At 32.8% G+C, this 25,998-nt stretch overlaps 1 protein-coding gene across 3 annotated transcripts in view; it reads right to left on the bottom strand.

The window, feature by feature from the left end:
• Nucleotides 1–399: 399 nt before the first annotated feature.
• The window catches only part of fus (fusilli), a 72,971-nt gene continuing 47,372 nt past the window's right edge, over nucleotides 400–25,998 (bottom strand). For 2 of the 3 annotated variants that reach the window (XM_065359208.1, XM_065359209.1), the window contains exons 5-15: nucleotides 23,496–23,585; nucleotides 22,674–22,728; nucleotides 17,267–17,377; nucleotides 16,996–17,171; nucleotides 16,806–16,900; nucleotides 16,494–16,715; nucleotides 15,138–15,371; nucleotides 13,907–14,126; nucleotides 5,743–6,020; nucleotides 5,593–5,644; nucleotides 400–2,263 (exon numbers count right to left, since the gene is read on the bottom strand). In XM_065359208.1, coding sequence (XP_065215280.1) covers nucleotides 2,232–2,263; nucleotides 5,593–5,644; nucleotides 5,743–6,020; nucleotides 13,907–14,126; nucleotides 15,138–15,371; nucleotides 16,494–16,715; nucleotides 16,806–16,900; nucleotides 16,996–17,171; nucleotides 17,267–17,377; nucleotides 22,674–22,728; nucleotides 23,496–23,585 — 1,565 coding nt within the window. In that variant the 3' untranslated portion in view covers nucleotides 400–2,231. The remainder of the gene's footprint in view (nucleotides 2,264–5,592; nucleotides 5,645–5,742; nucleotides 6,021–13,906; nucleotides 14,127–15,137; nucleotides 15,372–16,493; nucleotides 16,716–16,805; nucleotides 16,901–16,995; nucleotides 17,172–17,266; nucleotides 17,378–22,673; nucleotides 22,729–23,495; nucleotides 23,586–25,998) is intronic. The other variant, XM_065359210.1, reaches the window with a different exon arrangement.

Genomic DNA, 25,998 nt, shown 5'->3' with positions numbered 1-25,998 from the left:
CAAATTCATCAAAAAATCATTTTGGGCAGCTGAAATTTTGGTTATAAAGGAGTTTAGACCACGATATTTCCAAAAATTTAGACACACGATTATCCATTTTGATTCAGTCTTCGCAAGTGATCAGAAAAGCAGAAAAATAAATATGCAGCTCAAAAACTCATCAAGCTAACGGATTACTTACCAATACCAACAAATTAAAATTACCTCATTATTAATCTGCGTGTAATTTTGTTTTCATCATTTTAATTTTGTATGTGTATTGTTTTTTGCCTGATAGCTGCGGTCCATTTCGTATTATGCGAATTGCTAATTGGCTATTATTTACTAAATCCACGTTTTTTCTAAACCCAATTCGATAGTTTGGGGTTTAACAAAAAAAAAAAAAAAAAGAAAGAAAAATGAAAGAAAAAAAATGTATAATAATAATCGAGATGACTAAAATGACCACAATATAAAATATTATCTAAGTAGTGCTATACCGCACTCTGAGCACAATGACGTCAGATCTTGAAAAAAAAGTTTCTCAATGAGAATATCTCAAGAATTTTAATCTAAAATTGAGATTCTTTTTTTTTTCGTATCTGATGTTCTTGTTTTCAGGGTACGGTACAAGTAATTTCTCTTCTTTTTTTTTACCTTTGACTTATCGATTTAAGCGTTATGCATTATAAATACATACAAGGTAATTGAATTTTATATCAAAGAGAAAAAAATAGCCAAACACGATTTAAAAATGTTTAAGTAGTTCACAATAAAAATCAAATTAACAGAACGAACTAAAAATGTTTTCTAAAACTACACACGTGCTTACTATAAAATATTTCTAATACGGTGAAATTTGCCTAATGGTAATAAATTCGTTTGGTGCAACGAAAAACAAAAAAAAAAGAAAAAAAAGAAAGACACACGATCTATCTAACTAAAAAAAAAATCTTGACTTGTTATACGCTAAACAAACAGCACACGATGATGAATTATTAAAAAAATAATAACTGGAAAAATATCATATAGGTATACACAAATTTTAGGTACTTAGAATAAAAATTTATAATATTGCACAAAAATTTATATTCATGCTCATGAGTATAAAAATAAAACAAAATAAAACGGAAAAAAATATCGCATCGAGCAACTTTTTTATTTCGGGTTTGTTCAAAAGTGCGTTGATTTTTTTCAATATATTTTAATATTTTACCTACTGCAAAATAAAATGGTCTTTATGAGGTATACGTGTTGGAAAAAATTAATAATTAACATGTACAAAAATACTGATATGTTTTCAAGATGATAAAATTCATTTCACACGCACATAACGATAAACTAGCAACGAAAACAAACCGAGGAAAAAAACAAGATTCTTACACAATAAACAACAAAATATTTGGTTCGTGGAAATTGTCTAAAACTAAAAATTAACGTAACATGTACACGTTTACATTCGCGTACCATAATAAGAAATTTAGTCATTTATACGTAATGGTAAAATAAATAAAATTTCATACTGAGATCTTCAACTAGTTAAAAGAGAGAAAAAAAGAAACGTACAAATTATAGCTTCGTTATAATGTAGAATCGTTAATTAAAAATATCAGTACCTCTTGAACATTCTTCAGATCTCGTCAATGCATATATTTTGATTTATATTTAATTAATTCGCGCTTCGAGCGTTCTTTTTAGATAACTAGCAATAATACACAAGCACAATATTGCGATAAAATACAAATACATAAAACAACGACTCAGTCGATATCTATAAAAAAAATTAGCACATGAAATATTCGTTATTTTTTAAAAACAAAATAAATAGGCCTATCTAAATAGTAAAACGTCGATAGCGAAGGAGTTTGCATATAACTTTCAAAAGTATTTCGTCATTTTAATTTGAAATTTGCGCATAAAACTATAGTACTAAGTACGAATTTCATACGCACGTTTAAAATTAAAAATAACAATATTTTAAAAAGGGCAAAATTACGTACATACAAAATACAAAGAAGGAAACAAAGATATCAACGATGTCGTTTCATAAGTACTTATTCATAATTATTATTCACACAATAGGGAAAATAGTATTACGAAGAGATTAAAACAAAGAAAGGATAACGATGATCACAATTATGCGCGATAAAATGATTCACTTCAATGGGCTCGTATTTGAAAATATTTCAGACGAGAAATAAATTCTATAAATCACAACGACGTGGCAAGACGAATGGCGTTCTTATGTATATTCAAGCTGCCGCAGAATGCATACCTAGGGTATCTGAAAATTGATGACAGCAAACTATGAATATTTCGAAAAATACAGTTACACGTGGAATTCCAAGAACGGTGTCAAATATTTCGCCTGGTATTGTAATGCAGCAACCCAAACTACCTCAGTGTAAGTCGGATTGTTGACCATAAAAACTGAAGAAACAAAGGTATGACCGGTTTTATGATAAATTTTGAAGTCGCGTTCCTTTAATGTTGCAGATGGACTGGATAGAGCTTTCACGCTTTGAAAGGAACATTTAAAAAAAGTTCGTTTCAATTTAAGGAGCTACGATTGATTGGAAATTTTAAAATGCCAAATCACCTCAAATTTTTGACGAAGGAAATTGAATGAACATGAACTTCTTAGAAGATTATTCAAAGTTCTACAAGTTGATTTACTCGAGTTGCATTCATTCATTATTTGCTTATAGTTTAATGGCTAATGAGTATGATGCAACTATAGTTTCAAATTTTTTGAACTTTCTATTCACGTTTTTTTATTCCATCTTTGAAATTTCAAATCACATTGAAAAAACCCACAGATATAAAGAAATGTAAAAACAGCACTTTTCAATATTTTTTAAAATTTCCAACCGGTTTTCTCTAAAAAAATTTCGGTTAAGGTTACGGTTACGGTTCATTTTGATCTAAGAAAGCGGTTACGGTTACGGTTACGGTTACGGTTATAGTTGGTTATATTTGATAAAAAAAAATTTTTTGGTTACAGTTAAATTTTTTCCGGTTAATTTAAAAAAAATTATGAAATTCCAGAAAAATGTTGCGAAAGTTGCTTAAAATATCAATAAAAGTACCTCTAAAATCAGGTTAAAACGTTAGAAACATTGCAAATCCCCAAAAACTGCTGGAATTTCTGTAAAATTTGGCAAAAATAAAGTAAAAATTGGTTTTAAAAATCTCAAAAATTGAAGAAGCACAAATTTGTCGAAAATATCATAATTCGAAATTTGAAGTGCTTCTAAATATTTAAAATGCTCAAGAGCCTTCAGTTTTGAGTTTGGGAAAAATGATGAATAACACTTGACTGGTCGAAGTTCGAATGATCCACAAGAAGGTCGTGTTAATAATATAAATTATTGTCCATGACAAAATTTGGAAGTGCTATAGAATATTGAAAATTTCCATCTTTCATAGCTCCATCAATTTTGAAGACTGGAATTATGCAACCTCGAAATTCAACATGAAACAGACCATAACTTCGCACCTTCTGCTGCATTACCAGACAAAATACTAGACAGTCGTGCTGAAATACTTGGAACGTAAATAAATTATATGGATTAAAAAATTATTTTAGGGGCAGTAAAAATTGTTACTGGAGCCAACGAAATTTTCACAAATTTGAAAAAAAAATAATTTTCAAGATCCTCAAATTTTAAAAAATGCTATTAGTCGGAGAGCCCGCATAAGGATCTATTGCACCCCCCTTTCGATCCTCCGGGACAGCTTTTTTCTTAAAGGGGTGGTCCTAAGGAACATTTCTAGCCCTTGTACTCAAAAAAAAGTGACCGTACTTACAAAATGGCGGCCATTTTGATTGACAGGTAAGCCGAAATCGCAGATTTTGCATTCCAGCATGAGACTTGAACGAAATTTTTCAAACCGTACAGAGGTAGATCGAAAGATCAGGCAAACATTTATCTCCTGTCAAATTCTTTTTTCGATTTTTGGTGAATTTTTGAAAGTTAAATTAAATCAAAAATGAGGAAAAAATCAAAAGTTTACCAAATTGACCAAGAAAGCTGAAATTTGGGATATACCCTATTTTCAACATGCCAAATCGATTGGAAACTGTTTCAAACCGTTTTGAGCAGTTCTGGAGCCTCCAGCATATTTTTGAAACTCGAAATTCTCACAAAATTTCATTAAATTGAGTTGGAAAGTCGAAATTTACTCTACAAATAATGTCTTTTGGAGCCTCCAGCAACTTTTTGAAAATTACTGGAGCCTCCAGTAGATTTTTGAAACCTGAGATTTCCACAAAATTTCATCAAAAGCATTTGGAAAGCCAATATACATTTTGTGAACTTATTTTAATACATTATGAAGTCGACTGCAGATTGATTTCAAGTCATTCTGGAGCCTCCAGTAAATTTTTAAAACTGTAAATTTTCAGAAAATTTCATCAAATGTTGTTGGAAAGCCGAAATTCATTCTGTAAACTAATCTCAATAGGCTATGAAGTCAACTGTAGGTAAGTATATTTCAAGTTATTTTGGAGCCTCTAGGGAATTTTTGGAAATTACTGGAGCCTCTAGTAGATTTTTGAAAATTTGAAATTTCTACAAAACTTCAACAAATTGAGTTAAAAAGCCGACTGCCTGCCCGTGGGTTCAATTCATTTTGGAGTCTCCAACAACTTTTTGAAAATTCTTGGAGCCTCCAGTAAATTTTTGAAACTTGAAATTTCCCAAAATTTCATCAAACGGAGATGGAAAGCCGAAATTTACTCTGCACTCCAATTTCAACACCCTCATGAAGGCGACATCAGGTGGGTTCAAGTCATTTTGGAGACTCCAGCGACTTTTTGAAAATTACTGGAGTCTTTACCAGATTTTTGAAACTTGAAATTCTCACAACATTTTATCAAATGGAGTTATGCACGATGGTTTCAATGGTTTTGAAGCTCCCAGCTAGTTTTTGGAAATTTCAATTTTCCAAAAAATGCCATACAATTTTTCAAAAAGTCGCTGGAGGCTCCAAACCCACTTGAAATTTACCTGCAGTCGACTTCGTAGCGTATTGAAATTAGTTTGCAGAATGAATTTCGGCTTTCCAACTCCATTTGATAAAATTTTGTAAGAATTTCGAGTTTCAAAAATCTGCTGGAGGCTCCAGAACTGCTCAAAACGATTTGAAACAGTTTCCAATCGATTTGGCATGTCGAAAATAGGGTATATCCCAAATTTCCGCTTTCTTGGTCAATTTGGTGAAATTTTCATTTTCCCCTCATTTTTGGACTAAATTTGATTTTCAAAAATTCACCAAAAATCGAAAAAAATCACTTTAGCACTTGAAAATTTGACAGGTGATAAATTTTTGCCTGATCTTTCGATCTACCTGACCTCTGAACAGTTTAAAAATTTCGTGCTAGTCTCATGTTGTAACGCAAAATCTGCGATTTCGGCCGACCTGTCAATCAAAATGGCCGCCATTTTGTAAGTACGGCCACTTTTTCTTTTGAGTACAAGGGCTAGAAATGTTCCTTAGGATACCCCTTTAAGAAAAAAGTTGTCCCGGAGGATCGAAAGGGGGATGCAATAGATCCTTATGCGGGCTCCCCGACTATATAAGCATTAATAAAAAAAAAAAAAAACTTACTCAACGAAAGAGAGCTAAGCTGGTGGCTTGGAGTCAAATAATCAACGCTCCACTGAAAACAAAAGGTAAAAAAAAACTGGGAATTAACTCACAAGCGCCAAAAAACAGTGGTATCGGAATGTATATCTCGTTACTACACTCAATAATTACCTCCGATACCGAATGTATAAAATTAGCGACTTCATGATGACCAGGATAAGGCGGTGGAGGTGGCGTACCTTGCATTATAACTAGAGCAGGCTGATGAGGTGGTGATACCGGTGGCGATGGACAAGCCCAATACAGCACAGGGGTAAACGGTGGAGCAAAAGTGGGCGCCGGAGCTCTTGTACCAGAAATAGGACCAAGAATAGCCGGTGGTGGCCCGAAAGGTGCGAATCCAGCAGGAGCAGGAGTGAAATGAGGGGTCGTCGCAATTATTGTACTACCTGTAAATTGAAAATACACGTCGTTAAAATTCGCTTTTTCATAAAAATTCATCAATATTCTACAAAAAAATATCAATTTTCTATCTTCTATTATTATAGGTAGGTAATAATATTATACGTATTATGCAATCTTATGATTTTTTTTCAACTAAAAACTTGAAATTCGCTATCCAAATAATGAACCGTACATAATTATTACTCGAAATGAAGATTTTCTCCGGATATAATTACATGCAAAACCCCAAATAAGAAAAATGAAATTTACAAAATAATTATTTTGAAAAAAAAATAAAACAAAACTCCAAACAGCTAAATTCATGATTACAAAAATATACATAGGCCTAATGGCTATAAGAGTAAATACGAGTAGAACGTACGAGTAGGTATATTGAATGATGAAACTCACCAAGAAAAGACCATACACCACCGTTAAACCCATGTGTCCATTTATACCAACCCGTGCGTTACACGAACTTTCCCAACTGTAGATCGGCTACACTGCAAATCTTCGTATAAACCGCCGTTAAAACACAAAAAAGCCACCAAAAGCTTCCTTAACACCGAATTATATGTGTAATAAAAAATATAATAGGTATATAGGTAGAGGTACTATATTTCACTCGTCACATATTGGGCATTGGAAGAAGTATTTATGCATTTTCAATATACACGTTATCACCTTTGGAAACCAAAATACGTATACCTACCTGCTACGCTAACATTTACACCGATTTAATAAACGCCATCATTAATTCAACCATACTCGCGTTTCCAATAAATATTAGAGGGGGAGAAGGGGGATTATGAAAAATATAATCAGGTTTTTGTATGTTTTTCAAACAGACCATACGAAAACATGCGTTTGAACGATATCAATGAATACCATTTATGTATTACACCACTCTTCAATGATACACACCTCGGTGATTCGAAGAGGTGAAAATTGAAGATTTCGGCAAAACCCAAAATAGGAACCATCTCACCAGTCAGCCATAAAAAATAGAACTTATCACACCATGCAACACGTACAAGCTCACCAATTCGGTGATTCAAGAAAAGAGTTGTTAATTTTAGGCTTGAACACGATCAAATATCTACCTACCTCCGTACAAAATCCTGTTTTTATAAACAAGACTTTAATTTTAAAATTAAAGCAAAAAAATGTGATCAGATGGTCAATTTTACGACCCCAACCAAGGTTCTAAATTATATATTTTTGTTTTTGGATTTTGAAAAGAATCTATCAAAAATTACATTGATTTTTTTCACCAAAAAATGTTTCTGGACTCAAAATTTAAATTCAATCCAATTGGAGATAAAAAGCTGAATTTCATTCTTCATTTCATCAAATATTTTGAGCCTTTCTGAAGCCTCCAGCTGACTTTTGAATTTTCCTGTTTTGGAAAAATGAAACACAGCATCTGTAAATTGCGACTAACTGTTGTTGGAGAAAATTTCGAGTTTTAACCAGCAAAATAAAATATTAAAATTAACCCCAAAATAGATTAATCTCAATTCATAGGTGCTGAATTTTATTCTGGCTCCTTTTGTAACGATTTAAAAAAAAAAATTGAAAAATTTTCTGAAGGCTTTAAAATGACGTGAAATTACCTCCAATCAATTCGGAAGTTCAAAAATAGGGCATTATCAAAATTTCATATTTCTACCTCGATTTTATCATATTTTTGACTTTTCATATAAAATAAACCAAATTTGAAGTTTCATAAATTCACCAAAAATGTAAAAGTGAAATTGGGGACTGAACATAATTTAAACATCAAAATTTAAGCAACTTAACCACTCCCAAAAAAAGTTAAAAAATAGTTTTTTTCAAATTCGAAAATTTTTTCAAAAAAATTAAAAGTTGAATTTTTAAAAAGTGGTTATTTTATTTAAAAAATTGTTCAAATTCATCAGTAGAAAAAAAAAGATTCTTTATAGCAGGCAAGAAAATCTGCGCTAAAAGCAATCATTTGACACAAACTTATCTCAAAAAAATTAGTTATTCACGCTAGGGAATTTTTTCGTTGGAAAAAATATTTCCCAAAATTTAAAAAATCACATGACCTGAAATTTCCAAAACAAATAAACACAATCATGCTACATAATAATAATAGTACTGATCATGTCCAAATCTAAAATTAACAATAACTTATCCCAATCACCACATAAAATCATACACACCAATACACAATCATCGCAACGGTTTTAAAATTTTGCTAGGTATAGGTTATAAGTATGTAGGTAAGATACCCCATAACATTTGCTAAACTGCAACCACCCCACGTGATTGTTAATCACGATCGCAGCGGATAAGATGATCAAAGGTATTCCGCATATTTACACTAGTTTAAATCCACACCCTTAAAATGCTAAGCAATTTAGTAATATAAAGATAGAACGACAAACTTTGAGGGGAAATTTTCGACGTTTCACGTACCTATCTAAGTAAGTAAACTGAAAACAAAATAGAGAGTCTTAATAATAAAATAATAACATTTTCACACGACAAAAATGCACAACACACACAAAAGGTAAAATATAAAGAGAATACGTCACGTCGAAAATTTCCATTCCCACCTACTTCGCTATCACCATAATCACCAATTTTTCCCAAATAGATATAAGTAGGCTAATAAAAGAAAGAAAGTAAACAGAGCTAAAAAAGAATACACAATTCGTTACCATTCTACTTTGTTTTATTATCACTTAAGTAATGAAACTGAGGAAAATAATAATAAATGTTCACTTTTTCAAATAAATAACCTATGTGATAAGCTATAATCATAATATCAACTATACAATCCGCCATAAATGACCTTTTTAAACATATATGTAGTAACATGGTTACTGCTCGTCGTTTAAATAACAATAAAACAAAACGAAAAAAAGCACCTTTCAGCTTCGCGAAAATGTATTTTCTCATCCTCGAAAAATTCAATATTGGAAAACCAACAACTTTTTATATTAAAAATCCTTGAAAAATCTTGTTTTTTGATTTCATACATTTTTTTAAAAAATTTTACAACCATCGAGTAGAAACCTGTTTTTTTTTTTTTTTTTTTTTGTTAGTAAAAACTGCAATTTTTTAATTTTTAAGAATCAATGTTCGAAAAAGACGTGTTAAAAAATATTTATGTACTTGATTAGTTTGAGTAACATGAAATGAAAAAAAAATGTTCGTCTTTGACTGATTTGCTTTTACTGTGGCTTTACTAAATGCAAATATTACGAGTACATATTATCCAAGTAGGTATTATGTTTTTGACAACCAAAAAAAAAAAAAAAAACTATTTGTATATAAGTAGGTACTTATTAAATTTTTCAATTGAAAGGTCAAATATGAAATGAGAAAACTTGACCCTGATTAAGAAAATTGGCAACCCTTCAAAAACTTGATAAATTTTGATACAACTACTTTTTGCCTAACATCAAATTTGAAGGAACTACACCTTCTCTGTTGAAACTAACTAAGAAGACAACCTGAACGTATATTATGTGAATTCCTCAAAGTATGCATAATTCTTTAAATATTCAGACAGGTTGAATTAGTCAGCTCAACTTTGAAGAATCAACGCTAAATCCGCATAAGTTGGCCCCTTCAAGTTATAAAGTAAGCAAAACAATTTACACTTGTTGAGTAAGAGGTACTGTTTTCCCAAAGAATTATTGGAATCTTGTTACGGAACACTCTGTAGAGCTAGATTTCTGATTTTTTTTTTTTGTCAACAAGATGTTTTTGAGGTCGATCAGAACAACCTTAGATGAGATTCGAGATAGAATAAGATCTCGAAAAGTCACATATTTTTATTTATTATTATTTTTCTTTTAAATTGATTTTCCAAAAGTTGAGAACTTTCATGTTGTTAAAATTAAAATTGTTGCTTCTGAGTCGAAATTTGAACTCAAATCCAAATATAAAAAGCTATACCTACTCAAAAGATGTCCCAAACGGGAGGGAGGCGGTGGAGTTCAGATAAGAGTGAATTTTTCATGATTTATTGAGCAAATTTCAATAATACCTGTACCTAATGTTTTTGCTGAAAAAATTGTCAAGTTCATTCGAAGTGCATTAAAAAAAATTCTACAAAGCAAGAACTGTGAAGCATTGTTGAGACCCACCCCTCACTAATATTCAACACCCCCCCCCCGATTCAAACGCCTTCAAAAAAAATGTCATCGAATAAAAAAGCATCATACGCTTGATGCGAAGTGTTAAGATGAACAGGGGCCTATTTAAATTCAAAAATTTTTAATTTCGTAATTCAATAAAGTTGATTTGTCATTGAGGAAAGATGACATCTGCTGTGGGTCCATTTTGGACCTCGACTGCCCTGGCCAAGAGTCAGCTATTAGACGCCCACTAAAATTTAACTAATGGTCACAGCATAAACGTGCAATTCTATCAATATTTTAAACCCCAATAATCCCCTCTTTAGTACCTAAACAGCTTCAACTCAACATAAGTCATAAAAATGCAAAATAACGAGATATTTGCGGCTAAACGTTGATTTTTCTGCACAGATACCGTAGCTGTAAATCGGTTTATGAAATTCATCGTCAGGTAAAAAAAAGCATAGATTTACGTTTGTGGTTAAAAGAATAATAGATAAACTGATAAAAATGAGGAATTAAAAGCGATGAAAAAATATATCGAATAGCTCAATACATAAATAAAATATTTTCATGCGACATCTTCAGTTACACCACAATACGAATGAGCACAAACAAATTGATAGGCTAAAAATACCCATTCGAGTATTCTCAAAAATTCTACGTCCCCAATTCCTATATGCAAAATATCTCCGAGAGTAGGTACTTGGTAAAAATTCAAACAACCTGATAGAACCCTTTGCGTTAAAAAATGAATATAAAAATGCACATAAACAAATATCAATCGAAACATGGCACAATTTCGCGCATAAAGTCATCGAAAAAAGTGAGCAAAATTTATAAACCATTTCCCAAGCAATAATTTCCGATTCGGCTGATACATATACCGGAAGTTCATTATCTACTAAAAATAAAAAAGGAAAATTTTTACCTTAGTAATTTGATACTGGTAAACACAGACTACTAGGTAGCCCTAAATGGACATTGATTTACATCTTCCACCACCAGGTTAACACTTAAAAATGTTTTTCAACCTGCGTACCAATTTGCAATAAAGTAATTTACAAAAAAAAAAAAAAAAAAAAAAGTAAATAATACAGTATAGCAAAGGCGAACTTTCATTTCACATTACGAATAAAAAAATCACGATAATTTCAAGCATACAAATTTCGACACTACACACGCGGTTAACAGATGAAAAAATTTATACATTACCGACACCGAAACAAAATCGAATGATCGAATAATCAAACATATTTTTTTACATCTTCTATCATAGTATACCGTCCAAATCCAAACCCAATTGAGGATTATAAGAGAAAATAACGCATCCGCAAAAGCCCAAGGTGTTTATAAAGATCACACGTAGTATTGAAATAAATTTAAAAAATTGGATACGATCGGCGAAGCTAATAATATTCAAAATTAAATGTTTTTCAAAGTAAAACATCGCTCGAAAGCGAGCGGAAAATGCTGAATTTTTCAACTTGGTCGATCGAATCCTTAAATTTTAAAAACTGTACACAAAAAATCAATAGGAAGAAATTATAGAATTAAAAAATAGGCTATAAATCTAAAGATGCACCTTTGTAGAAATTTTCCACATAACCAAGCCAAGTAATTAACGTGGAAACATTCAAAATATCCATTACAAATACAACCTCTATTAAAATTAATATTACCATGTAAAAATTAATATAAACAAAAAAAAAGATGGGAAGTAAATTTCCACTCAAACACGTAAAAAGGAAAAAAAATCCATCCGATAACATTTTTTAAACATTATCGGTTATATTCAAGGTAATTTTAGATTACTAAAAAATAAGACACACTCACACACACAACCAACGAAGGAATGTAAAGAAGGAATGTTAAATTTAAAAAGTTAAGTACTCGTTCGTTTCCATTTTGATTGGAATAAAAACACAAAAAACGAGAGATCTCGATGCAATGCGCATACCTAAAAATTAAACCTTATTTCGCAATAAAGGTAATCGTCGTCGATTTGAAAAAAATGATCGTCATTTCCTGAGAAAAAAATAACCAAATGAACCCCACAAGTTCCGAATGGAATGAGATTGAAAAAATAATAATAATAATGGGAAAAAAATGAGCATTAATGCAAATCTGGAAAAAATCATGTGGAGAAGAGCGAAAATCACATTATAATGGTACAGCCCGCACATTAAAAATTGAATAAGTTAATAATTATATATACAGGAAAAGGACGCACAGTGTAGCTCATTTTTTTAAACACCCTTTTTCTCAAGATAAATGTTAGTCAAACAATCGAACGATAACTACTACTAACCAACGGTAAGTCGCACTAGCTTCGTAATCTAACAAGAAAAAAAACGTACACACGACCAAAATAAAGCTACCAGTTAGAATAGCAAAAAAAAAAAAAAAAAAAAAAAGTGAGAGAGAGAAATAGAGAAAGAGAAAAATGGAAAATCAAACTTTGTACTCGTAAAGCGATGTTTACGATTGTTAAATTATTAAAAAATAAAAATAACAAGAAAATAGAAAATAACAGTAGTTATACTAATAACCGTTAAGGGATAACGATAATATAGTAAATTTAAAGAGTTACGATGGTCGGTATGATAAATTACCTAAAAGAATAAATAAACACGCCCAATACGTTGTGCATTTGAACAAGAACAAATAAATTAAACGATTAGGATGATCGATTTCCTAGGATCGGTACGAACGCTGATCGAAATACATATTATAACGTAAAAGGAAAAAATACAGAGTAGCCGCAGATCACCTCAAGTTTCAGGTCGGAGCATAGAACTGGGTCGATGGAAAAGTCATAGTTTGCGAAGATATAGAAGGTGGTAACGGTGGAGGAATCTGAGGAGGTGGCATGTTGAAAACATTGGCGGCCGTACTGGTCGGTACAGCCATCGAATAAGGTTGTTTGACGCTGACACCGGAAGGATTTTGGGAAGCGCTGCCGTCACCGGCGAAAGCATGATCTCGAGTTCGTTTCAATATAGAAGAAGCGGCGTATTGGATAGATGGGGCGATTAAGGCGGCGTTCTGCTGGGCATTGAATGCGGCAGCGGCTGCGGCGGCCGCTGCCGAAGGCATAGCCTGGCTAGCAGTCGAAGTGGACGTGACGCCGGTAACTTTAGACGGATAGGATTGCATAGGGGATGTGAATCTGGGAAAATTGATCAAAAAGAAAGGCTGGTTCGGCGAAGAAGTGGGAACTTGGCCTTGTGGTATTTGTAAAGCAGCGTTCGAGAAGACGGGAGACATTAAGGCTTTCTTTTGATTAACACCGGCAGCTGCCGCGGCCGCAGCAGCAGCCTGATTACTAGCCACCGAATGCGTGACTACCGAATTGACGGGCGTGACTGTCGAAGGCGGATGCATGCCCTGAAGGAGAGAAGCGTTCGCCGAATTCAGATCACCCCAAGGCGATTTCTGAGCGTTAGCAAAAGCCGCCAGCTGCATTTGCTGCTGTAACTGTTGCTGGGTGGCTAACTGATTAACTAACCAAGCGGTCTCTTGCTGGGAGCGAATGGCCTGAGCTTGGGCCAACGCGTACTGTTGTATTTGCAAAGCAGCCACTTGAGCTTGTATCGGTTCCCAAGTGACGGCCGCAGTAGCCGCGTTTTGCTGCGGCATCAGGGCGGCCGTAGCCGCAGCCGCCGCAGCGGCCGAACCACCTTGCGGTAAGGTACCGCCGGCCGCCGCTAATGAAGCCGCTGCCGCCGCGTTCGGAGTAGATTGTATTAATGCTGGCGAGTTCAACATACCCGGTGATAGTAACGTTTTGCCGACCGGTGAAAGTGGAGCACTCGAAGCCGGTATGCCCCCGGTGAGCACCAGACTCATATCTTCTCCGGAACACTGGAACACTTCGATGTAACGTTGTTTCTTACCAAAGTACATGTATCGATGGTGCCTCATCTGAGCCGCCGTGTACGCGCTTTGTTCGGAATCCATTTGTATAAATGCTTCGCCTGACGGTTGACCCTGCGCAAATAAATCACAACCGAAGTATTATTATTAAATCATTTTTGTAAAAATATTTCTTTCGACATTTCACTTGGAACAAAAAAACAAAGATGTATAGGCAAAGTCAACTAGATCGAAAATTCAGAAAAAATTACTCAAGAAAAAAGTTTCCAATTTGAAAACAGGCAATTTAGTGGAACAAAGACAGACTTCAAACTCTGTTTTCCCATTTATCGTCTTGTTTTTCACTACAAAAATATTTTTTCGAAAGTTTTAAAAAATTTATGTAACAAATTTTTGAAAACTCAAAACAAGAAATACATATTTTGTAGTTTTCAACTTTTTCATGATTGTTTTAAAAATTCACACTGAGTTCAGAAATTTAGAATTTCAAACAAAATGAAGATGCCTTCGATTTTTGAAACGACCTTAGACAGAAAATACGAGAATGAATTTCATTTTTATGACCTTCGTCTTGAATGAAAAATTCAATTTGTGAATAATGATGACTTTTTCATAAATTTTCCATTTAAAAAAAATCAACGCTATGAACGTTCTCAATTTGATTCAATTCAAGGTCGATTCAACTTTCATATCTAACCCATAAATATGAAAATACATAAACTACATAGTACATACATTGTCACAATTGAAAAAAAAAAGAAATATTTTTAGTCTATGTACGTAGCTTCATCAGACAGTATTCCTTAAGGTCAAAAAGGACCGAACTTTCCTTCCTATCGTTTCAATGGCTCAACAAGTCAACAATTGATAAAATATCTCTTAAAAAACCTATAGTGAGTTCTTTTTCAACGATTAATTGCTTCATGACAGGGGGGAGGGGGAATTTATAGAGCAACATGTCACTCGATGGTGAATCGAAAAATTAAACACAATTCAAAAATTTAATCGTTCAATATTTTTGAACCAAAAAAAAAAAAAAAAAAATGAACAAAATCTCGATTTATTTTAAATGTTGCCTATACACCTTCGCTCGATTGATTTAAATTTTTCATCAGCATCACTTACTTGGGCATTGTACACCATATGAACACCTTGAAAAACAATGTTTTTAGCAAATTCGCCTAAGAACTCCAATATATGTTCAACCGAAGCTTCATATGGCAGTCCTCTCAATCGTATGCAGTCTTTTCGCGTACCGCTCGTAATCACATGTTGCGGTAAAAAGGATAAATGAGGGGGCATGGGAGGAAGGGGTGGAGGAGCAGGTGTTTGAGTCGATTCCATCGTTCTATTCAGCACCTAGAAATAAAACAATCATTAATAGATAAGATAATGCAAGATTCACACATCACATCGCAAATGAAAACAGTAGATTGATCGGTCGTCGATCGAAATTACGTCATTTCCCAATCACGCGCGCATTCGTTTCGTTTATAAACTTATTTTAATAATATACAGTCGCTCGAGTAAAATATACAATCAATATGCACGTTTTAGAGCGTCGGTAAATCATTTTTCTTACAAAGAAACAAAACTTCTGCGAAATTAACGGATTCGATTAAACGTCTACTAGACAGAAATTAACCGAGACACATATTCTCGAGAAATTCAACACGTTTTAATATTTTTTTTGACGTATTCAGCAAACCAAACGGAAAGATACTTCGGAAATGCATCGTGTAAGAGAGTTTCTCATATCACGAGAAACAAATTTATTATTTGTTCAAAAAAAAAAAACTTCTACGTAAAAAATTAGCGGTATTTTCTTTCATAAATTTTATAATCAAGAAGGCGCGATAAAAAAAATAACAATAGAGTGAACTTGAAAATAATACTGAATTACTCATTTACATCACTTTTCGTAGGCAAATGTGTGCGTGCGTTTGCAAAACTATGAAAAATGCAACATAACAATACTATTACAGAACACAGTGTTGATTTTTTTTTTAAAAAAAACGTTAATATTTTGTAAGAAATTACCAACAGGGTAAAAATAATTGATTACATCGAAATATTGAAGACGTATCCTACAATATTTTTTCTATTCCAAAGTACAAATAAATAAAAAGTGATACAAATCAACAGAACACGATCAGTATCAAGATTACTGACAAAAAAGCTTACCCCATAAATAATTTCATCCATGGTAGCAAAAGTAAAAAAAAAATACAACAATTATTATTAAACAGAATGCATGCCAAAGTTTGAAACTTCAATAGCGTACATTTTTTACACACCTGAATATTGAATAAAATTTTTAATTCAAGCTTTAAAATAATTCAGTCGAACTGAACGACATTCCTAATTGAGATTCAATATCCAATAGACAGATTCACAGATCTGTATATCAACTCTTTCAGTAATCCATCTCAAGTTAATTTATCAAATTAAAAATGATAAAAGAAAAAGTAAAAAACTCACTTGTTGAACTTCGGCGGTAGTACTTCTGAACAACTCTATGTATCTCGTTCCTATTAATTCGCGATGTTTACTAAGGGCTTTAGGCGAATCATCTTCATTCGCAAATAATACAAAAGCATCTCCGGTGGCTCTTCCGTCGGGTTTTTTAACAAAAAGTACGCCGTCTTCGCCATCCATAACCTTACATGATGACTCTTCGCCACCAGCTTCGAAAAATTCTATCTGTAAACGATAAAGGTTGTTTAATTTTAACATTTTTACAAAAAAAAATCGAGTGATTAACAAGGAATTGAAAGGGTTCTCGAAGCTTACCACTTGCTTAGCTGTACAGTCGTATGGTAACCCACGCATTCGAACGATAACTTGAGCTCCTTTAGTGAGAAATGCTTGAGCTTCATTATTGTTACCTGTTTTTTAAATTCAAATCATCGTTGTTAATTTTATTACAATCCATACGTATAGTAAGCAGAGCATTGAAAAAATTCGTAAGTTTTTCACTCACCTCCGGCAACGTTGACGAAATCCTCGCCTGAGGCTTTGTATACTTCGATGTAACGATTACCTATATGATGCTTATGTCTTTTAAGAGCCATATCTCTATGCTCTTGATTTATAAATCTTACTAAAGCTTCGCCGTTTCGTCTTCCTTGGGGACTTAAACAAAGAGCCACACCACCTCTGTGAATTGAAAAAAAAAACATAAATGAAAGGAAATTATGTTACTAACAAAAATCAATCTTGGATTATTAAAAATATTAAAGTGTGGTGCTTACTTGGCGACATTCAATCCTCTAAAAAATTTTGCTATATCTAAATCAGACGACTGCCAAGGTAATCCTCTGGCACGAACTACGCAATTATTATCTACTTCTTCGTCTTTCCAGCTGAATGAAAAAAAAAAAAACATCGTGAAATTAATTATTTTTAATTATATTGGAATACATTTGATATAAACAAATGATAAATTCAAAATAAATTTGTAAATTATCAATCATAGATAGCAACAACTTGAAGAAGGTATAGTATAGCACAATGAAAAATCAAAAAATCATTCAAAAATACACATTACTTGACCAGGCATGATTTCAGATGCCGATTTTTATTTTTTAATTTTGACTTTTAAAAATGAAATTTGGTATATTTTCCATTATCAAAATTGAAGGATCAAAATTTTCGATCTCCCTACTTAATTGATGTGGCAATGGTTTCGATTTTTCAGCCATTTCAGAGCCTCCAGAAAATTTTTGGATTCTTCAGTTTTGAAAAAATTGTGATGAAAAGGGGCAAAATTGAATTCACACCTAAGGGCACATTTTCAAAATTCGCATGGTGACGATCTAAAGCCTTTAGAAACAAATTTTTGGACCTATTCTTTTTCAGAAATTTATCCTGGAATCGATTGAAGAGGTACCCTTCTGGTGTGCACGTTTGCAACTAAAAATACCATAAATGCTTATTTTCATTTTTACTTTTGAGAAAATAAAAAAAAATCGTTTTTTTTAAATAAAAAATTATGGAGATTTTCGAACGTTTTCTCAAATAAAAAATGAAAAGTAAATTTTTAAAAAAATGAAAAAAGTGCTTAATTTTCTTCGAAAATATATGTAAATATGTTTGAATATGAGATGGAAAGGGAAAAACGGGCACCAATGATATTTTTGGATTAAAAATCAATACTTCTTTTTTTTAAAAATGATTTTCTTTTTTTTTTTAGAAAAAAGTACAGCTTACTGAATTAAATTAAAATTCTTTGAATAGGAACATAATGAGATATCTTTACGCATTAAGTACGAATAGACTCCACATTTTTTAAGGGTGGAGGTGAGCAGATGTTTTCAAACAATCGCTGCCTTGCGGAAACGAGAGCAAGATTTTTAAAAAGTCGCATTCAAAAACAAAAGATGCTGGGTTTTCTTTTAGCAGTTTGACTATTTGACAACCAGAAGCCACAATCAAGAGCGAGAACAAATCGCTTCATCAACAATAACATTCCAACTTTTCAATGTAATGTTTTTCAAAACTGTCTGGTAGAAACTAGGTAGTAGGTACTAGGTAGGTATAATGGATATTCGTATTCCAAGGAGCTAATCAAGGAAAAAGCATCTTCCGGAAGAACACTGACAAAAAATGAAAGATGATGACAAAAATTCACCACGAGCTTGTTTCAGCTAGATATGCTTTTGTTCTCATAAGCTAAACAGTTCTGATATAAAGAAATACAAAAAGGCACCCAGTGCGAAGATTTTTCTACAACCTAAAAATTACCACACATGGCGACAACATTTGCTCGCATCATCGCTTGATACGTAGTATAATCCATAGTACGTTATACGCACTCGAATCCCATAAAACCACATAAATCACTTCGTACTATCAGCGATAAACCAAGATTTTTTTTCCAACGAGTCACCAAATTTGATAGGTGTACGAGAATGTATTCCTACAAAAGAGGGGAAAAAACTCCAAAAAAAACAAAAATTGCGGTCATCTTATCACCGTGTACGTCTACACGTTATAACTCAAACATTATCTCGCTCTGTAGATAGTTTTTTTTTCTCCCTAGCAAACACAGACGCGTAAAATACACGGTTGTGTAGATTAGCGACAAAATTCGAAAATTTCCGTTCAACGGAGCGCATACAAGAGGAGAATAATTATCGATAAAAAAGCGACCGAGTCTGCATCGAACACTTGCGCAGGTGCACGCGTTTGTACAATTACAAATACCTAGGTACTTAAACTTTTCACCGTTTTGAAAAAAATACCTACATCAACTGTATAGGAACATGTGTGGCGAAGGCGGCCGCATAATCTTCCTAGAAAGTTGACATTTTAACGGGTCATAATGCGATATGAGGTGGCGGCGGCGTGTTAACAACATCACTTCATACTGCGCGCCTCGAAAAACACACAGAAAAAATACACGTTGTTCAGATAACGCGTACTTACTTGTAACGTTCATTTCAGCAATAAGCGAATTTCAAAATTACTCTAACTGATGCAGAAATCAACAATAACGACTCTTTAATGTGTCAACGTCGACTCTGTTCGTGTAGGTATCTGGTTTAGAAGGGTAACGATACGAGTTCATAATGCGTTCATTCCACTGAGCAAATACAAATTTTATATCACTACCTTTACCGTTTCCATTTCCACATCAAACAAATCCGATGAACTAACGAAGAAAGAATCAGAGAGAGCATCGTCGAATAGAATGAAACGTTGACTGTCATTGCCTAGTTGAATTTTGAAGGAAATACCTTCGTAGAACGATTTCAAAACATTCAAAAATCAAAATATAAACTCTGGCATGATTCTCCATCCCTTAATTGCCTATCTACAAGACTGAAGGAATTAAATATACATAGTTAAAGTTACAGGAAATATTCAAAAAAATTTCAAATTCTTTTTTTTGGTTTTGAATTTTATTTAAAGATCAATTTTTTCGGTATCACTATCGAAGACAATGGCCAATTCACACAAATGAAAGAGCAGAACCAACAACCATGCTTGTTTAGTGAGTGAATTGTTGGTAGGTACTTTCATAAATAGGCATTAATCATTCACAAATATGCAATACATGCAAAAAATTCAATTCTCGTCGTACATATTGTATGGTAGGTACATGTACTATGTACAGAGTTTATGCTACAAAATGCGCACATATACACTAGGTAGGTATTGGAAGCATGTAATTACGCATGTGTAGGTACGTCAAACGTTATCGCCAAGTATTTAATCGATTAATAAACCAATGACTTGTATACAAACACATACTACAAAATCGTCATCTTTATCCCATATCTCCAACCAGCATAAATACTCGTATGCCACAAGTTAGGTAACTTGTAGCATATCTACGAGTAGGTACACCACTAACTCTCACTTATGGTACATTCTATCATTTCAATATCACATATCCGATAAATACCTTTAAGTATAGGACACATACGTTCACTCAAAAAACCAATATGCACTTGAATACATACTTTTTGCATCCGAGAGAGAATATCAATGAAATGTTACGATCGAGCGTCCACATAATTCGAATGAAAATCCACCGATCGTTATCTACCCAATTCATCAATACAGCATTGAAATATTTTCAAAAAACCTCATCGAACTGAGATTACTGCAGTTAGATAACAAGACGACGATGGTAAGTGATGACGATGAGTGTGTCACAAACGGCGAGCTCAGCGATTGACCAAAGACCAAACACATCGTAGACAAGAATGACCGTCAACATCCGCTGAAATTCTAATACCATCTTATCTCACGTGTAAATATGACTAAAGGAAGGAAATTTTTCATTTCTAGTATTTGTGAGCCAAACGAAATAACGATATCATCGGTGTATGGTTTTATCTATAGGTTTTAACATTGATCCTACATATGAAATCAATCCAACAAGGCAACCTCCTGACCTCGTCATCTCAGAAATGGATGAAACTTGAATAGATGGACGATGTCGAAAAAAATCAAGCAATCAAAATAAAATTTCCATCCATAAATCAATTTTTGATTTTTGCAGAACTTTTGAAAATGTATCTAGGTAGACCTAAAAAAGATAATTATTACTTCTTTCGTAGATTGATGAAGAAAGTTTCATGAGAGAAAAACTCATTATGAACAGTCCTAATAAATAAATAATATTCATATTCAAAAAAAAAAAAATATCGTCAGAACAATTCATTTTGAGTTGAGCCACTCAGAAAAAATTTCAACTCCAGAGATCCCCTTAGAGGGGATATATGGGTCCTCAAATAGGAAGAATTTTCGAAAAAAATTGTGGTTTTTTGCCTCCAGCCTTACCCAACCTGTTTTGGGAAAAACAGCCCACTTCCAAAAAATACCTAGTAAGCCCATTTGAAATTCTGAGTCGGCCCAGGTCATTGCAGTCAAAATCCAAGACCACTTTTAGGGTTCTACTGTGCGGTTGAAAATTTGCAAATTGCTTATTTTTGGGTAAATTCGTGTTTTGAATATTTTTTTCTTCTCAAATATTTCGCAATAATTAATAATTAATCATCAAAAACATGGAAAAATATAATTTTAAAGTTTCTGGACATTTTTCTCGATTTTTTAAAATTGGCCCGAATGATCAAAAAAATTGACACCACTGATCTTAAGAAAAAAATTTCAAAACGAATTTACTCAAAAATAAGCAATTTGCGAGTTTTCAATCACTCAGTAGAACCCCCAAAACTGGATAGGTTAGGTAGGTACTATTTTTTGAAGCTCGGACATTTTTCTCAAAACAAGTTGGATCGAAAATGCTTCTTGTTTGAGAACTCATATCTCTCCATTTAGTCAAAATCTTTCAACAATTTTTTTTTCACCATCCATCCATCCTGCATTCAATGCAATTGTAAAAAGAAAATTTCTCCTCCAATTATTAAAAAATCAAGTTGGCGACAGAATCAGTGAAATTTTACTATGAACCTATTTTAAAATCGCAGAATCGAAAATAGTCATTTTCATTTCATTGGAATCAGAAATATGAGTAAGTAGTTCTAATTACAAGTATGATAAAAATCACACACCCGCTCATAAATTTAAAATAAGCGACCATTTCAATGGGCCTTCCCGAAGTTGGCAAAGAAATTTCACTGTAGCGTTAATAATCCAATTTTGCGATATTTATTGTCAGATCAAATTTCTTCCTTCAGAGAATACCAGAAAATTTCATTATTGTAAAAATCCGTCATCCAATAAGCCTTCATAATGACGCGGAAAAATTTCAAATAAAACTGTTGACTTCATTCCTGATCTCATTCTAGAATTAATAAGTACCTTACCTATCCAATTTTAAAAAGCATAATTTATGCACCTGTCAACTTCATTACTCATCCTTGACTTTTATAGTCAAAAAACTGTTCCATCTAACTGAATGATCTGAACATTTCACATCAAGTACATACACCTATGACTCTATGAAACGGGTCGGTTATAAACTAAAACTTCTCATATCACATCACACGTTTTTTACCTCACCATTCAACAAGTTGTTGCATAAGTTATATGTATTCAAAGAAAAGCAAAGTAAAAACAAGAAGGTAAAATTTAAAAATTAACGAGCTGAACAATCAAAATTTTTCATTGTTGCAGCCTATAACTATATTTACTACATATATTTTATAGGTAGGTAATTTATTATGAATAGGTAAAATAACTCACCATATTCCTGGTTCTAGTTTTAATTGAACGGTTTCAGGAGTACTAAAACAATGACCTTAAAACAAACAAAAACATAAACCAATTAATAAAGAGTATAAAACTAAATGATGACGTAACTAAATTATTTTTCGTTTTCATTAATTTTTTTTTCACAAATAATTAGCATTAAGGCGGTCAAGAAAAAAAAATTGATAACGCGTTAGAATTTGTTCAGGAATTGATTTCGGTTAAGTATAAATAAAAAGGCAGCAATTTTCACAAGGTTAGGAAAAATATGTGCCAGTATTGTTCGAACGGTACTTAATTGGAAAATTACAATTGAAAATATTCCAAAGCGGTTTATCATTTAAAAAATGGAACAATAAGGTACGAGCAATATCAGCGACGCTATGAAAATTTGTAATTAACTACAAAGAAAAATTATAATACTTAAAATTTTATGACTAGACCATTATCCCTATTTTACACAATGTAGGTAAGTAACTATACCTGGTTTTGGTTAATTAATTTCACAGGTATAGGGTCGCCTAAAAATAACGACTTGGAGCCGAAAAAAAAAATCAAAGGAAGGTAGACATCGAATCGATGCATAATAACCGCCATACTCGCTAGATATCTACAACTGATAATGTACTCGTAGCAAGGTAAGTATAGGATGTTTACAAGACCGCAAATAAAATTCACTTTACTAAATATTTGTCATCATGTAGGTACCACAAAATTATTTTATTACTTTTAGATGTTTGTTTACCATTCGAAACATATAGGTATCCTCAAAAGAAATCAATTTTCAAGAGAATTTCATACAAATACGACACTTACCGTCGCCTATTAACCTTTGAATAATATTAATCATATCTTTTAATTCTGCTACAGGAAATTGTGGATCTTCTGTGTGGGTCATACGTAAATCTACACGTGTTCGGTTAAGGAATAATTATCTAATATACCACCTCTAGTAACTATGTAGATACTTAAAATATGCATAGGTAGGTAATTTAGAAAACAACCTTTTTCTAGCATTACTAGGATTTGAAATATGGGCTGAATATTCAACACTTTGGATACCCCTTTGAATAAATATACTTGCAGTTAAAAAATACCTAGCGACGGGCTTAGGTAACATTGGTATCTTATCTTCGACTGATTAGTGAAACGTTTTCGTACTGCCACGTTCAGGTTTTTTTCTATTTTGAAGAAGTAAAAAACGATCCAACTGTTTTTATTTCATTGTATGTATGTATGTATGTAATGTACTCGCATGAAGTACATTTGTAATTCTGGTAAATTTACCAGACACCGAAGTACCTTTACCTACCTACATGTGTCGCGTATAATCTGAAGTTATAAAATTATCTAACTCTTGTTTTCAATTTCAATACACACCTAAGGCCAACGAACTTCCTCAAAGACAATACGATGATAAGTTTTCCATCTGCAGGATGCTAATTTTAAAACTGTCGCCTATTTGAAGAGGGGAAATTTAAATCATTATGCACCAATATCATTTCATAAGTAGGTAAGTCTAGGAAAGATGAGACACAAATAAGGCTTATTAACGATGCAATTTCAAAAAAACACAGAAAAATGAAGACGAAATTCTGCGAATGCTTAAGCCACAAATTTCATTAAACTATCGAAATTATCGAACTGAACCATAATTACAAGATAAAAGTGTCGGATTCGTGAGATACCGAATCTTATCTAGAACTCGAGTAAGCATCTAAAACGAACGATGACTTTCTGAATGCAATTCCAAAGTCTAGGAAACCTAATCTTGAAAGTAACAGTAGGATATATTCGTACTCGAATAATTACCAAATGGGTAGTTGACAAGATGAAATACAACAGACTTTAACAAACTTTACCAAAGACATTTTGGTAGGCTATTGTAATACCTACAGGAGACAACCAACAAAATAATGCTCATCGAGACCAAGACTCGCTCCGTCGCTCGTTCCACGAATTCTCCCATTTTTCAGGCGTAAAATTCTAATAACAACGATAACGAAAAATAAATTGTCTGAGCACTGAAAACAAAAGAATACCGGGCATGTATAACTCACTCAAGATATACCTTTATCTGTTTCGAGATAACAGCGAGATGACCTTTGTGAGATGAAATCAAGATGTTTAAAAAAGAAGAAAAAAATGTTGTAAATCTTTGAACGTGTTTAAAATACTTCTCGAAAACTTTCCTGTTCTGAAGATTATTTTCATCGAATAAACAACGTTTAATTTTTTTATTAAATCGATCGATTGGTTTGAATTTTCGCAATCTACACAAACATAAATCTTAAAATGAAACGCCAAAAATATTAACTGAAAAAGGGGAAAGTTTGAATTCTGATGCAATTATTGATTTAATTATTCTCTTTGAGGACACTTCTCTTCGAGTACCCTATAATCAGCAATTTAGTATAGCCAAATACGATACGTAAATAACTCGCAGGTAAGAGTAAATTTGGAAACTAAGTTCGACTTTGAAAAAACTCCATTTACGAAAGAAAAAAATTATCAAACTTGACATTCAACGGGAATCGTAATATGTAATCATCAGCTGAACTTTCTTATCCGGTTATCATTCAGGCACTTATTCCACCACTTGCGATGCATCATAACTTACCATCCAAAGTCAACAATACATATAACAGTGATTTTAAAAATTACAATCAAAATTTTGTTTCGTTCGCACTTTAGTCAGATGAAGTAGGTATCTCAACCGAACTACATTCCTCCATATTTCGCTCTATTAAAACTAGAATTCAAGTTGTTTGTAAATTTACAATGAATGAGTCGTTTCGCTTTGTATTACGATAACAGTGTCGAGAAAAATTCTAGAAAATCCGACGATTAAGTTTTCACAGACCGCGAATAAAATTTACAAACTTCTCAGTAGTATCGGTGATTTAACCAAACACCGATTGTGTTGCTCTATTTTACACCCATATGAGTGAAATAGCAAAATTGGTACCTACGTTTTAAAAACGAGAAATATAATACGTAGGGACTACGAACTCACGTTGATTATCATGAATATTACTCGTATTTGACCATTGCGACGAAACCTTTCCACCGGTACTGCCTTATCAAACATTTTATAACTTTATTACTCATTCTATACACGGAACGACTACTGATAATGATTCATAGATAGGCCTCTTTCAACGCTGGAATTGATACCTATTACCTACGTTATCAACAACATTTGCCTTCATGTCAACGAAAATGAACGGATAACCGGGAACAGAGGACGAAGTACGAGTATTCAACAATTTACTTAACGGTAAGTAAATTTGAATAGGTTAATGGAAATACCTATATA

Source organism: Planococcus citri, chromosome 3 (genome assembly GCF_950023065.1).
Source record: "Planococcus citri chromosome 3, ihPlaCitr1.1, whole genome shotgun sequence".
NCBI lineage: Eukaryota > Metazoa > Arthropoda > Insecta > Hemiptera > Pseudococcidae > Planococcus > Planococcus citri.
The sequence above is the reverse complement of the archived record's forward strand: the minus strand, read 5'-3'. Positions and strand labels throughout refer to the sequence as shown.